General features: G+C 38.5%; 1 protein-coding gene across 1 annotated transcript in view; it reads left to right on the forward strand.

Annotated features, from left to right (window-relative positions):
• Nucleotides 1-7: 7 nt before the first annotated feature.
• The window catches only part of lasp1 (LIM and SH3 protein 1), a 28,740-nt gene continuing 12,508 nt past the window's right edge, over nucleotides 8-16,239 (forward strand). The window contains exons 1-3 of the mRNA XM_042011542.1: nucleotides 8-310; nucleotides 9,721-9,815; nucleotides 15,793-15,877. Of these exons, the coding sequence (XP_041867476.1) occupies nucleotides 242-310; nucleotides 9,721-9,815; nucleotides 15,793-15,877 (249 nt within the window). The 5' untranslated portion in view covers nucleotides 8-241. The remainder of the gene's footprint in view (nucleotides 311-9,720; nucleotides 9,816-15,792; nucleotides 15,878-16,239) is intronic.

Consider the following 16,239-nt stretch of genomic DNA (forward strand, 5'->3'; position numbering starts at 1 on the left):
GGAGAGGAGGGCAGCGGGAGCGCGCTTTCCGTGTCTGGTTAGTGGACTGACAGCCAGCTGTGCGACTATATCAACAATCTCTTGGATTTGCTGCGTACAACCGTATTGTTGTTGGTTTGCTACTAATTCTAATCATACACTATAGCTGTTTATTTTTTTTATTGGGTACTCGACAGCACACAGCTAAAACCAGTTCATCGGCGGTTTCTGTGCTAACTAGCTAGAAGAGCAGTCCTCCAACATGAATCCGTTGTGTAGCAGATGTAATCTAGTCGTTTACCCCACGGAAAAAGTGAATTGTCTGGACAAGGTAAGAGCACAAAAACATTTTATCTTCTTTAATTGCTATAGGAAAACTGGTCAAACAAGCTTCGGTGTTTTGTACCAAAGCTGAACTTATTTCTGCATTCTTTAAATGGGACCTTTCACATATTTTTGTGAATGAATTGAACAACCCAAGAGAACAGGTATTTCGCTAGCTTGGCAAGCTAACAGCTAGCTAATGTCTGGAGAAGCGATGGCACAACACCTTGATGTAAAGCCGAAATCACGCAGTATGGTATAAATGATTACCAACTTTGAAATTGTGAATCACAACATGTGCTTTTTATTCTAATTTAAACTGAGTTAAGTCTTTAGTATTGATTTACCCTAAAGCGGCGCTTCACGTTGCTTCCGACAGCCTTGCCTGGTCTGGGCCTGGCTGACACCTCTGCTTCAAGAGGACTGATTTATAACATTTGTCATCTATGCGAGAGACGCGTGTTCTCACGTTAAACCATTTCCTTTCAAACAGTAAATAACACATAATCTAGAACCAGATTAATTCAACATTTTTTTCTTTATGTCCAAAACTGTTAACGACAACATGGGCTGATTTGGACGAGTCAGTGTCCAATTCACTGGCTAATCCAAGTCACGGATGATTAGCTGCACAAGGTGGTTTAGTTTTACCCAAAAGCACACGCCTAATCTCTGTCAAGGTGATAATCTCATCAATTTCACCCAGAGTGTTAGTGTGGAGTTGGGTAATTCACAGGGGAGAGAAACACCAAAGGTAGCACTCATGCTGTACACCTTGTTTTGGTTTTGATTCAAACTTTGAGAGGCAAACGTGACCATACATTTTTAAAAATTCATATACTGAAATTTGTTACATCAAGTGTAACTTTGTAACGAGATGAAGCATACATACAGCACACAACGCTACCTGGGTGGGGTCTCTTTGCTTTGCATAGGGAATAGAAATGGCTGTATCTCTTCATCTTTTTATTAAACCAAATCTGGACTAAGGGCAAGCAGATAATTTGTGTAATGGACATCTCAATGATTACTGAAAATCAATCTGAGTTGACAGAAAATGATGGTAGAGAAATAGCTCACAAAGCACTTAATCTAAAGTAACATCAGCACCTGACTGGATGCATTACTTCCTCTACTACATAGATGTAATTCGTACTTTCCTACTGTACTCTGAATTGCAATTGATTTAGCTCAGAACCCCTCTTCCTGCACAAGCCATGCAGTATAAAGAGGCACATTAAATTTGCTCATCAAAGTAATGTTGGTGTGTTCGATGGCCAGTATTGATAAAAAAAAATCAAATTGCCACAAGTGCAACCTGAGTTTGCTGTGGAATCTGCCCCGAAGCAGAGTGCATTCCAGCAGACAGACACTCCTATGAAATGTGCTCTGTCAGAGGCCTGCTGTGCCATTTCCCCCTTCTGAACCAAGCGAAACAAGGTAGCTTGCCGTGTGTCTTCGCTGCCATTCTGTATCAACGTTCACCCCTTCAGACACAGCAAAACACCCTCCCTTTTCCTTCCTTTGCTTTTCTCATTTGCTCAAAGCAGCCAAGGCTACTTTGGCTTAGCATTTTTTTTTTTTCATGTGCTGTGCTAGCTCAGATGAAAGCAGAGTATGAGGGTCTTACAACTGCTGCATTGGTATTCCCAGCAACATATGTCTATACCTGACAGTGTCCTGCAAAAGCTTGAGAGGCTTTACCACAGAGGCTTGTTTGTCTGTTTGCTGCATTCCAGTGTGTATAACAGGGCTGGGCCAAGCAAGAGGAATGGGTTAGCTGTACACATGTGAAGACAGGAAGTGAACTTTGGTTGAGGTTCTGGTTGCAGTTTTGCCTTCTCATTTGGTTTTCCTTGTGCACTTAAAATACCAACCACTGGTAAAGTTTTGAAAGGCGCATGTACCTCATTTATCTAGCTCATATCTATTATAGATTTTTATGGTTTCATATGAGGGCTAGCACTTGAAGCTTAAACAAAAAAAAAACTTGCAACAAGGAAGTGTTTTTTATGATTTCTGTATGTGTCACTTTAAGATTAATAGTCATTTTGAGCACTTCAGGAGGGCAAGTGTATATCAAGATAAATTGAGAGTCTGTAGAGTGTTCAGGTCTAGCTCATCTCTCGCTGAAATGCTTGTCTTGGCTGGAGTGTCTGTGTATCTGCTTCTGCTATGTGCTGTCTACATTTTGTATGGCCTGCAGGTGACGAGACTCCGTTCTACATCTTTTAGTAGCGTTATTCATATTATACTGTTGCACATGTGTCATCATGATGGAAAATCAGTAGGCGTTGTGCCCAGCTTCTAAGAGGATTATTAGCCACTATTTCAAACTTCTATTAATAATTTGTTGACATGTGTTTTTCTGGCTGCTCATCTTTAAATAAGAATGAAAAGAAAATGTTTCTTCTAGCTGTTAAATATGTTTGTTGGCTTGTGGATATGATGACAAACATCTGGAGTAGTGTTTCAGTACTGGCAAAAAAAAATTTTCTCAGACTGCTTTTTATGCAACACTTTGTCTCCTACTTGGCAACAAGTTTAATTGGCTAGTTGCAGCCACATGCTATTTACAAAATGGAAAACATTTTCAATTAAATTCACAAAATCAACTGCACAGAGCTATATAGCCATGTATTCCTTAGTTTTATATTAATCTTCTATTATCTTAAACTTGTAGTACTGCACTGTCTTTCATGTGTATGGCAAACTGATGCTCAGTGCATTTCCTAACAGTTTGGTTGCTCTGTTATGTGGCTGCTATGTAGGAGTTCTGTAAGACCAAGTTGTGTAGCCTGCCTTCAATCCCAAGCAATTATTGGAAAGACGGGTTAAAAGTCAGGTCATCTTCAAGTTATGCAGCACAGTGCAGTCTTTACAATATAAGACCTCATGTCATGCATCCCATGATTAAATCCAGTTATGCAAAATAAAGTTTTTATTAAAGATTAATATTTCTTACCTGAAAAATTAATCCGTCTAAAAAAAAATGTCTTACTGTTTTGTTTTTGCAAGTATAATAATTTTACATTAACTAAATGAGAATGACTTATCTTCGTCTTTGTACTTGGATATACCTGTGTGAACACTTCTCACCAGATCTCAGTTTTAGAGGAATTTGTCTAGTAAATGGTCTCTATATTTAGTCAGGTTATTTTGAGAGCTGAGTCATGTCCAAATGCAGAATGAGGTGAAGAATTTTTGAAGCCACAAGATGTCTCCTCCCATTTATGACTCAGTCTCAAACAAGCATCACAGTCAAAATCACTTGATATTGATTCAACAACTAGTGGCCAGGTACTTTATATTTAATAAAAAAAAAATAAAGGAAAAGTAAATATGTTGTGTTTACTCTCCTGATCCTTTACAGTTTTATTTAACATAGCTCTGTTATGGCTTTCATTTTTGCAACATTGTGCACTAAAATTCAAATAAAGGACAAAGAGAGCTATAACCTGCATAAGTCAAAATATGATAATTTAACATATTATATGAATATAATATATAACCTGACAAAGCAGAAGTGCCTGTTTGTTTCATCTGAACTTTGTTCCTCTTGTCTTTCTCGCTTGGCTATTTTTAATCATGTCACTGGAGAGAAAATGTGTAACTAAGTGCACAAAAATTTAGAGTTGTTTGAAAAGTTAATTCCAAACCGTGCTGTAGCATAACATATCTGTTTCCTGCCTGCAGTTAGCAATGAAGCCCTGGAGTCTGATTAAATTAATGGCATTAGGTAGGTTGATAATTAACCAGGATTCATTAATGAGTTGCTTTTCCCTTTTAGCACCAGCCAGATGTTGGTTTTATTTAGGCATACTTGCTTGCAAAATAATTATTTTTCACAGCCAGCTTGCTGTGGTCTGTTTATGGGTGTGTGAATGTTTGGTTTTATGTAGTCACCATCTGAGCCTTTGAATCATCACAGCACATTACACTGTTGGCTTAGCCTATTGAGATACTGAAAGCCTAGAAACAAAGTTGTTCTGAAATTGAATTGATCTAACCAAAAGACGTCCTTTTGTGTTATAAGGCACTGACTTTCTCGGATTCTTCAAGTATCAATCGCCAGAGGACAAAATCATGTAAATTAATTTTACTTGACTTAAAGATTGTGTGGGTAATTTGATATGAATTAGCATATTATCAGCAATGTTCAGTTAATGGATAAAAAAAAAAATACCAGCCTCATAAATGTAAATTTATCTTCTTGACATTATTAGTAGTCTTTATTTTATCTTTATTTATTTATTTGCTAAAAGTTAGGGCAACGTCTTAATAACTTGACATGTGTTAGATGTTAGGTGACATCTGATGTCAAAATGTGAACAGTATAATGAAGAAGACTGGTTACATACAAGCTGTCACCGAACCAGAACATTTACTGGTCGATTCATGGTCGAGACACTTCTTTTGTGTTTGATCCCCTTATTAAGAGAACAGTTATTTAATAAGTATGAAAACACTGAAGAGAAACATGCATTCCCAAAGTTCCCCTGAAAAAGTTATAGTTCATTTAAGGTGCATTCTGATGTACAAAAAGCCAAGTATCCCTACATTTTTATGAGTTGTGATGTACTAAAGTGGTAAAGTATACTTTGTTTTCATAATGGAACTTTTAAAATTCTTCTATTTTAATGGAAGATGGAAGTGTGTGTCAAAAGTTCACAAGTCAGAGAGGCGACAGTGGAGGAAGTGAGATCTGTACATGCAGCTTGTCTGTTCTTTTGCATTTAGTGCCAATAATATTGATAAACATGTTTATACAGTATAAGATTTTAAAACCCTATATCTGCAATTGTAGATTAGTTTCTCATTAACTGTCCTTTACTGTACAATGTTGGCATGTCAATTTTTTTTTAGCATCCTATGTAGTCACAGGGTTCTGTTCAGGATCACTTGTATTTCTTTCTCATTGAGTGTGAGGATCGAGGCTGACTGAGCATTTTTTCTACTGACTGAAGCCTTGGATCATCACTGACACACAAACATAATTCATAGAGACGTCTAACCTACATACAGGACTACACGCATGTACGAATGCACTGTAAATACTCACATACACATATAAGCATAAATACACATGTGCCCTTGAGCTAAGCTGATGCAGGGATATGGAGCTTTTTTTTTTTTAATCAGTGTTTTATTTCTAGGGCTCCATCTCTGCAGTGTCCTCATTTTCCAACTGACTGTCAATTCTGCCTTGGTACCCAAGAGTCAGGTTTTCCTGGAAATGGACAAGGCTAACAGCTGGATGGCCTCTGTAACAAGCATTTGTTTTGTGCCTCATTTCTGTTTGTTTCCTCTTTTCTGTAGATGTACTGTAAGTCTCTTAGTGATTATAGTAGATATGCTGCTGTATGTTCAGGATCCCTTGGCAAAGTTGAGATCTGTTACTGTTCATTTGCTGGAATTAAAATGCATCCTGAAACATGTCTCTGGGGGACCACGTGTGTTAATATTTTACTACTATGGGCATATTTGTGAAAATTTGTAAAATACCAACCACTGAATAATATTATAGAAAACTATTAGAAAACCACGTATATTGGTAGATGATGTGTGGTTTTCATGTACAAGTGGGTGAACTTTGCTACAGGTATGATCAATGTGTGTTATGACTCCCACTGACGTCATTGTGTTTGATTCAGTGGCATGTTATCTTTATTTCATAGAAACAGCACAAGGACTTCTACTAGTCCCAATAGCTTATCCACCTAGTACTTGAATAACACTATTGAAAGGAAAAAATATAACAACTTAGGTTGAGAATAACATTGCTTTATTTATATGAAAAAAATAAAACCTTGCCAAGTTTTTTGGCACCTCAGTGTTTCAAGGTTTTGAGTAGATGGTTATTTTATTAAGGTTCTTTACTGCTAATGGATAACCAATAGTCATTATCTCTGGCTGTTTCTTCCAGGATGAGCCACCAAATGAATGTAGTATGGAGATTGTTGCCATGCTGCATCTGCTTGCTTTAAATGGTCCAACCTTACAGCAAAGCACACCAGTTTTTTAAATGGGGACAAATGAGGTATTTAAACATAGTCATACTACAGTTGGTGTTGTGCACCATTCACTTTCTGAAGCAGATGTGGGTGTGTCTTTGAAGCATGGCGATGGCCTGAGATGACAGCAAAATGTATTTTATTCACCTAAAAAAAGACCTCAGCATAAAGCTAATCACGTTTAGTATTGAAAGATCAAATCACCCACTTTAGATTTAATGTATAAAGTATCTAAAAACATTCTTTAAATGATCACAGCTCAGCTCATTCTTTCATGAACTTCCTTTAGAATTAAAAAGCAAGTTAACATTTTATGTCAATTTGAGCATGTGACAGCATGCTCGATAAAAGTCTAATAAAAGTCAAACAGATGTTTATTTTCTCCTAATTTATATGTACAGTGATCAGCCAGAGAGGAAGTTAAGAGGTGTTATGTGCAGTTGTCATTGGTCAGTTACTGAACTTGTCTTGCAACTTTTTAGAATAGTTTCAATTGATCATAGTCTTCAGACCAAAGTGCAAATGTATACAGCTAATGGTTTCCTGAGTAAAAGTAGCAGGATTAAAAGTACCAGTTCATTTTGAGCCAGAAAATGGTAACTTTTGATTTTTATGCTGACTCAAAAATCAGCGTTGTCACTTCAGGACTCGGTGATGCTTGAGAATCTGAAGCTGTACCAGTCACAGCAGCAATAGAACTAAAAAAAAAGATGCCAACAGTGGCTAAATTCAAATCTCACCAGTCGATCTCTTTATACTGAACACACAGCCACCAAATATCCTCAAAATATTGTCTATGTATCAGCATGTCCTTAGTTTTTTTTAAGCACCTGTGTCCAAATTTGCCCACTTACGATTTGTTCATTCCAGGAGAACGTTTCAACATTTCATGCAGGACATCTGTTAGCTGTCAGCTGAGAGGGTCATGGTATAAATGTGAGTGTAGAGGGTGAAGAGGGATGCCCTGGTGGAATGTGGGTTAGCTGGTTTGTTGAGGCATGGTAGCAGTTTGCTAAAGAGATGAGTTCAGCAGTGTTTCCTTCAAGAATAGATCCGAGGTCAATATTTATTCTGGGAAAACACCGGGAATTTCAAAGCCCATGCTAGGGCTGGGCAATATATCGAGATTTTCAAATATATCGAGACTTTATCAGACGCAATATAGAAGGAAGCAATATCGTTTATATAGAGATAGCTTGTTTTGAGTTAAAAGCATCTTTTGTTTTGCATTTTGCACAGCTGTATTTTTATTATGGCCATTGAAAAGTATTTTTAATTTATTTTGTTTTAGGAGTATTTAATTTAATATCAAGTTACTTTATTTTTCAGTCAGCTGTTTTAATGCACATGTGCTGCTGATCCTTAATAAAAGTGTTTTTAGCACTGAAGACTGTAAATTAGAACTGTCTCTTTGGTTACTTGACAAAAAAAATATATATATCGAGATATATATCGTATATCGTGATTCAGATAAAAAATATCGAGATATAAGATTTGGTGCATATCGCCCAGCCCTAGCCCTTGCCAGGTTCATTGAGTTACCTGACCTTTAAGCATTTATATTAACGTTTCTCCGTTTGAATTTCATGGTGAAAGTTTTTTTTCTTTTTGCTGATTTAACTTTGGGAAAATTAAAAAAAATGGTCAGTAGTTTTGACAGATAATATATGATGCTATGCTGCTGTTTTTTGAGAAGAGGAAGTAGACAACATAAATGCAAAGATGGCACAGACCACAGCAGCTGCAACTCAGTTGAAACAAAAAGAAATATAATCTGTACTGTGCTGTTGTTTGAGAAGGGGATTGGCCTTTGCTGTTCTAACCAGAACAATAAGAGGGAGCAATAGAAAGAGTAACATGATGTGTCCATCTGAAACACCCTGAGGGCCCAACTGGGTTGTAGTGGGATAAGGAGTGTGCATTTTGAAGGCTTGGCCGAGTGTGTTTGGCTGTGGATCACAGCTCTTCTGATCAGAGCCAAGGCCTTGCTGCCACTGCGAGCCTTTTGTATGCCTCAGTACAATATTGCTTTCCTGCTGCTACAAACCCATGCATATGCTTGCTTGTTGTCAGTGCATACCATTCTGGGTGGTCCAAACTTTAAGATAGAGCAGACAAGGTTGTTCTTAAAACCAGCCTGATGTTTTAAAACTGTTTAGTATTGTCCAAAGAGAACTGCTCATTCGCTTTGCTCTGTTTGGTTTGCTATTCCATACGTAGCCATATCATAATTGTGTTTACAGCCATCTACAGTTTTTACAGACAATAAATCTCAACATCCTGATTATTTATTCCCAGTTGTTTACCAAGGCTGTTATACATGAAACATTATCAAGCCATATCACTGCATGCAAGGAAATGATGGAGTTTCCTGTCAGCGAGGCCTGCCTTTTTGTCTGACAAGAACTTGTTGAACTAAATTTGCATTGTGCATGTGAAACATTTACAAAGCGCTTTTGTACTTTTCACATTACTGCAGTTTGAACCTCTTTTTTGAGTCATCTTTCTGTGTCTATGTGTTTTGGAATTTTTTGTGTGCGGGCATTTTTAAATTCATGGAGTGGGAGAAAGAATGAGAGGGATGCAAAGCCCCTTTAGGCCATGTTAATAAGGACTCCTCTGTCCTTTTTGAAAACTTTTTTAAAAATCTCTTAATCTGCTTCTTTGCACTCCTCCCTCCCTTCTGAGCCAGATCATTGCTTCATTCTCTGGTGTGTACTTTTTCTTACTCACCCTATACAGGGTGGGTTATTGAGCTGACAGATCAGCTCAATGCCAGAAGAATGGAGGAAAGGGGTCAAGAAATTGGAAGAAATGAAGGAAGGGTCATGAAGGGTCATCATAAGAGCCCCAGCTCTATGATGATAATCGTAGAATCTGTAAACATGCAGATACAGTCAGAATGCCAAAAGATGGCCTTCAATATATTTCAGATGTCTTTGTTTGTTTGTGTTAAAGCAAAATAAATAGTGTGAAAACTCACGTCCACAGAATTAGACAATGGAAACAGATACATCAACAGTTGCAAATTGGGTTGGTTGGAGTCATGTCGCTTGCATGCCTGCAGCCAGCTCAGCCTAGATAGCAACTATACAATTCACTAGCTAAGGGGAAGTTAGTGTCTTTGTAACCATTCACTTCGAGCATACACAAGCTGCATTGCTTCACTTTTGCTTCACACAGCCCTAACTGTCAATACTTTTTACTATTTGCATCCAGATCCTGTCATTGTGAAACCTCCAGGAATAAAAAGTAGTTTTGGCTTTGCTCATTCAAACAGTTTTTTGTGCACACTGGAGTTTGTAGACTGATTCTCTCTTTGGAAATGTAAGGTAAAACAAATTGTTACAATCTCCCCTGTTTAACCTGCTGTCTTTTTTGTTTGTTTGTTTGTTTTTTACAGTACTGGCATAAAGGATGCTTCAGCTGCGAGGTCTGCAAAATGACTCTAAACATGAAGAATTACAAAGGCTTTGAGAAGAGACCATACTGCAATGCGTAAGTTGTCCCCTGTCCATTTTTCTATGTATGTCAGTGAGCTTTTCTTATGTTTTATATTCAAGGGCTTCAGCCAGAATCCCAAAGAAGCTGTCAGCAGTGTTTAATCTGTCCACGGCCTGAAATAGGACTCTAAATGTTTGTGCAAGTGTGTGTTGCAACCCAGCTATGGCCTCCCTCTCCCCCCTTTTCTGTTTATCTGTGACTATTCTAGCTCCCCCCTCAGTGAAAAAGCCTATGGGTGGTGTGGGAAAATGCATCCCTCCCTCCTCTTTTCAGTAGGGAAAGAGGGAGGGGGGTATCAACAAAGGAAATTCCTAAAGTTCCTCTACAGTTACAGAGGTGGACACTCTGAAACTAACATGTCCACTCATGCTTCAGTACATGGCCACACACTAAAGGCTCATCAAGAATCTGTGGAATCCACCTCCCCCATTACTAGCAATGATTCTCTCTTCCTTTGAGTGTGTTTGTCAGAGTTGGAGAGTGAGTGCATGTTCTGAGAGGGAATGCAGGAAGAAGGCCTTGCTTCATGTTCTGGCAAGCTCGTTTGCTGAACTGCCATCTTGACATGGAAATGAATCAAGAAGTCATGCTAGCGTTGTCAAATTTCAGCCTCTGGGAACTCCCTTTTACAGTGCTAACCTGCGGTTATCTGTTTGGTGTAGAAATTTGCTCTCTTCATGACTGAGATCAGGGACAAATGATACCTTTTCACATTAACCACGTGTCTGGCTCACTGCTAGCAGAGTAACTGAAATACTGGATCAGTCACTATTTCCGTAGAAGCTTATTGTTTAACTATTTTTGTTACAAGTAGGTGTAATCATTTTAAAGTAGGAAACTGTAAACCCTTCCTGATTTTTTTTTCCCCCTATGAATCAATTGCTTGTTTCCTGCCTTTCTATAGTTACTGAGCTGAATCACTTTTCTCAAGAAAATTGTGCTCTTTAGTTGTAAGAGCCCTACCAAGGGCTGCCATGCAACCTGAGAGGGCCAGATAAAAACTAAACAAATCTGACAAGCTAAAAAAGGAATAAATTCAAACTATTTTAAGGTTTAACAAATGTGTTTCTGTTTCTAGAAGTTACCCTTTTTTACAGTAGAGCACACTGATGTCCTCACATAAAAGCTTGAAAAGTTTCAAACATTTTTGCTGAAGACTATTTGACTTTATGAGGTGTTTTCACAATTTAACATGAACATACATGTGTAAGTATTGTACTTAGTATACCTAGCATAAGTATATCTGCATTTATAAGGACTGCGTATATATATATATATATATATATGCAGTCCTTATAAATATATATATATATAATGTGTGTATGTGTGTATTTGCTTTTTTCTATATTTATTTAAAAACTGAATGACAATTTAGTGCGACAACTACAAGGAAGAGAAAGTTATGACCCGTAAAGAAAGGCAGGAATAAAGAAGTAATTGATTAATTCTGCTCCTTTTTGGACTTGATACTGGTTGATATAGTTCATTTAAATTAATCTTTTGTTTTATCAATATTTTTGATCAAAGTAAATAAAAATAAAATGCACAAAAAACATATATGAATGCGCTTTGATTTTGGTCTTAGAACACACAATATAGAGACCTTAAAACTGAAGTACCTGAATTTAATCCGGCTATTGTCAATTTTTTTTTATCAAAAGTTTTTTTTTTATATTTATATATTTATTTTGCTTCTATAACACCCTCAATATGTGTGGTCTTGTAATTGTTACTGTAAACGAGACTAAGGCTATGTCCACATGGCACAGAAGCCGGTTCAGGTGTGAAAACGGTGGCGAAAACTAGTAGAAAGGCTTCAACATCCCCACGACACCGCTGTAGTACATACTACAGGCTGTGGGGGGATGCTAAAGAGTAACATTTCAAAGATAGAGCAAAACAACGCACTCGCAGATAAAGACTCACTGCGTGTTGCAGGAAGTTCACATCGGAAGCAGAGAAGAGAATATAGCTGAGGATTCACTGCGAAGCAAAGGAAAAACATTTATTTGGACTAATAAAGAAGTTGAGCATCTTCTTCAAAAAATGCTTGACTTTAAAGCATAAAAAACTCGAGGAAGGGTGGATTGGGAATCGGCACGTGTTCATCACATTGACGTCATATTCTCGAGTTGTGCAGCTTCGATGTTGGCACAGTACCGCAGACAGTAGTGGACTCAAACCTATCCACTTTGGTACCTGGCTTCAGACATGGTCGGTTTCATGAAGGCTAATCCCTGGCTTCATGGGGATGAAAGGGTGGTTTGCTAAAATACTTTTGCGGTTTTGCTGCAATCCAGCGTCGTGGGGACGGCCCCTAAGTTACATAGTATGTGCAGAATTTTCCATTAACATGATAATTAAAGCAGCACACTTATGTCATCTCACACATGTTGTGTCAGCTGTTATGGTTGAGCCTAAATGACACCTCTGACTTTCCAGTTGAATAACTCAAACTTGTTGGGTCAGCACGACAGCATCATGATTTGCTTTTAATTTGAGTTTTAGGTGACCACAACATAACTGTACAAGACTTCCGCCCAATAGATGTCTAATTAGCCTATTTTAAGACGCTAATATAAGGCTACATAAGTCAATATTAGTATTTAAGAATTACTATGAATTATTGAAAGTAAACTTTTTTTTTTTTAATAAAATACGCTTTCCTGATCTGGTTTTTGATTTAGGTAGTAACCTGAATCAGGTGTCATTCTACTATAAACATTGTTCACCTACCTATTTTCCATTTCCTGCTTCTAAAGTTCCCTTTGCATGGGAGCAAAGCCCTCCAGAACATGTTTATTTAGCCTTTTCTTATTTGTTTAAAACAACTCTTGATAGAGTAAACTTCATCAGTGGACAAACCTGCTGCCTCAGGGAAAGGAATGCAGGCTACATTCTCCATTATACTGTGGGATAGCTGCTTTATCATTACTCTATATTTGACCTTGATAATTAAAAGAGCATTGTTTGTTTTCACAGTGTTCCCACCCTCTTCCCTGAGAGTCTCAACCCTATTTAGATGATACAGTCTAAGGCTGTGGGAGACTGATGAGGGCAAATAGGCAGACAGGAAAATTCTAGCTGTACGCTTGAGACTGTGAGACCCATATTAATTTGGAAATCAATTTGGTGTAATGAAAACATGTTGCAAATGTCTTTAGTGGTGTCATTTATAGTGCTCTTTGGTATCCCTTCCATGTCACACCATGTGGAATTATAGTGTGTTAGTATGTTGGTAATTAACCAGTCATGAATAAAACCCCTCACAGTGTGGCGTGACTCCCTGTGCAGACTTTATTGGTCATTTCTTAACCTTATTTCAAACTGACCGCTAGAGAGCTCAAGTTAGTGTAATATATAGTGGACTCTGACCTGAGCTTTGTTTAACAACAGATTCTACCAGCCAAGCTCAGCAGTTCTCAGCTTAGCTAGTTCTGCTATTAGTTCTGCTTCTGTCACTTGTAACCAAATAGATTTTACAGCCTCCTGTTCCCCAGTCAGTTCTCAAACCTTTGTTGTGTAGAATGATGTGCTCATGTAAATGAGGTGTTGCTGCTGAATGATGTATTGCAACCTTTCTAGGTCTCACAGGGTCAAGCGGGCCGCAACATCTCTTGGTTTCGCTATGCAAACAGGCCTGTCCTCCTACACAGTAGGCAGCTTGTGTGTGTGTGTGTGTGTGTATGTGTGTGTCATTACATGAATAGCCTAGTATGCCCAAAGCTGTACCATCCCTTCATTTTGATCACCCCTTCTAAAGCCTTTGTGCATGTGTCACCCTCTCGGTATCTTTGCAGCTTGTCTCATTATACAATCTAACACTTGGACGAGCATTCTTGTGACTCACTTACACTGTCAGACATTTAAAACACAAGCTTGGTTGCACACATGGATGCACAATACAGATAAAAATTTGGTGATCTCTCTAGTTTGCTTACATGCAGCTTTGTTGTTTGCTTGTATAGCACTTTACTGACCCATGACTGCAATGCTGCCAAAATTGCCTGTTTTACAGTGTGGGTTTTTTTTCTCCTCCCCCCCAAAAGCATGTTAAAAATGAAATGAACACAGATGCTGATTGTGATCATGCATGCTCATAGTCCACACCCACTGTCTCAGGGGATTTTGGTTTTTGTGATATTTCACCACAAACCTGACACTCCCAACTCCAGAGAAACATTTACAAATTTCATTAATCTCCCCCACTTTGTTCAGAAAGACAAATAAATGAGTATATTACTGATTATATATGCATTGGGATTGTCTACATGTATTTATGAATTTATCAGATGCAGTTATCTTTTAAACCTGCCTTTCTCCTACAAGAAGGCATTTTTTAAATTTTTGTAAGGGTAGCACTCATTGATGTGTTTCATAAATGGAAATTGAAAGCATTACAGCAGACCTCTTGTGACAAAATTTACACTCAGCACAGACAAGGGTCACTTGTGTATGATGAACAAATTAGACTCTGATGTTGCCTTGTTGGAAAGCCTTATGCTTCTGTGCTACTGTGATTAGATATCTCACAACACTAAAAGTGCTCTTCAATTTGCATTGTTTGATTAGCCTGCCCAGCTGTACTGTTAACTTGGCAAAGCACTACTTCTAAACATTGCAGATAGCAGCTGTTTTAGTAAAATGAGTTGTAGCAGTTGTTAAAAAGGCCAGTGTGAGCAGAGACCTGAGCTTATTGATAGAGAAAGATCCGATGTTTGGGTTTTTTGGCATGTTAGATCTTGAAATGCTAACCTCAGCTCTTGCTCACATCTAAACTGATTTTCCATTTCCCATCTTGACTTTTTTTTTTTTTGTCTTAGGGTTTCCCTCAAAGTAGCTCTTACTTCTACAGTCCTTGATGTCAAATCCATCAACCACAGCTTTTTTTTTTTATGTTATATCCTGTAATCACGTCAGGAGAAATGCTTATGAAGTTCGTTTACCATGTTGTCTAGGAAACTGTAAACATATTGCCTAAATGGGTTACCAAGAGGCATAGATAGTGGTTGAAGATTTTTGAGGACATTTAGGACCCTGCGGCAGGCTGAGAACTACACTCCATATGAGCTGTCAGATAAGTAGTTAGGGCTTTTCTCCCACTGGAATTGTGGCATTTGTTTGTGGTGCCTTAAGGACCTCATTGAACTGGCAGGCATAATTATTTGTGGACCTGGGGCTGCTTTTGATTGGAAGTCTCCAGTGCATAATAAGACTGGCTTCTGTGTTGCATATACTAACCGCTGATAGAAGTTAAGGCAATCAATAAGCAGGTCTGCGAGGAATGATGCTTGGTGTGCTGCATGCCTGCATGGGAGCTGTTTGTTTATACTCACTCATGTATGTAAAAATTTGTTTTATTTGTTTCAGAGAATCCCCCCTGGTTTGAAGGAAGTTGGGGGATAAATGCATCTGAGACTGTCAAAAAATTTCCAGAATCCATTCAGAAAATGACTTGCATTCATGCTCAGCTAAAGGGGGCTGCCCATGACATCATCGCATTCGACTACTATCTGTGTGACCCCATTGCTGTGTCTGCTGCATGCTGTTCCTCTTCCTGTTATCCCGACAGGGCTGTGCCCACTAGTGGCAGAGTACTTGCCTGTGCTTTGTAAGTTCACAAAGCTTCTTTCCACACCTGCCAAACTCAGGAAACCCTGAAGCTCTCGTCCCCCTGCACAGCCCCTGCCCGCACCTCCCCTTTTTCAGGCTACCTTGGCTCTCACTGACATCCTTTTTGTCTACAGGGCCTCCTAACTCAACCTCAGGACCACCTTGAATAACAAATGCCTCCACAATGGGGCCACAGAGTGTGCACTGCTTGATTTATGCTGTTTTCTCTTAGAAGCCAGGCCTGAGCATCACAGTGGGAGTCTGAGTAAAAGCTGGCATGCCTGTGTGTGTGTGTGTGTGTGTGTGTGTGTGCGTTCAGCATTTGCCTTCACTGTTGTTGTCCTTGTTTATTTTATAGACACTACCCCAAGACAAACTTCACCTGTGTGGCTGACACTCCAGAGAACCTCCGCCTCAAACAGCAGAGCAAGATGCAGAGCCAGGTAACATGTTTTATTAGTCAACCAAACTTCAACATTTCGCCATAAAATGAAAACGTTTAGATAAACTAGCACAATAACACTTCCTCAGTTAGATTAAATATGATCCAAGGTTTTACTTAGCTTGTTTTGAAACAAACTCCATTGTCATTTTATCTGCTTTGGGGAAATGAACAGGCACTGCAGGATTAATGCCTTTAGCCATGAATATAAGCCCATTTACCTTAACTTGCTGAACACTGCAGAAAGCATGGGCTTCAGCTGATTATTGTAATTATGCTTAAGCCTGCATCTAAGCTCATCCTGAAAAGTAAGCATTGTATTCTGGGGAAAATTGTATATTTTCTGCTGAAACTCTGCTGCTT

The sequence above is a fragment of the Melanotaenia boesemani genome, chromosome 2, assembly GCF_017639745.1.
Source record: "Melanotaenia boesemani isolate fMelBoe1 chromosome 2, fMelBoe1.pri, whole genome shotgun sequence".
NCBI lineage: Eukaryota > Metazoa > Chordata > Actinopteri > Atheriniformes > Melanotaeniidae > Melanotaenia > Melanotaenia boesemani.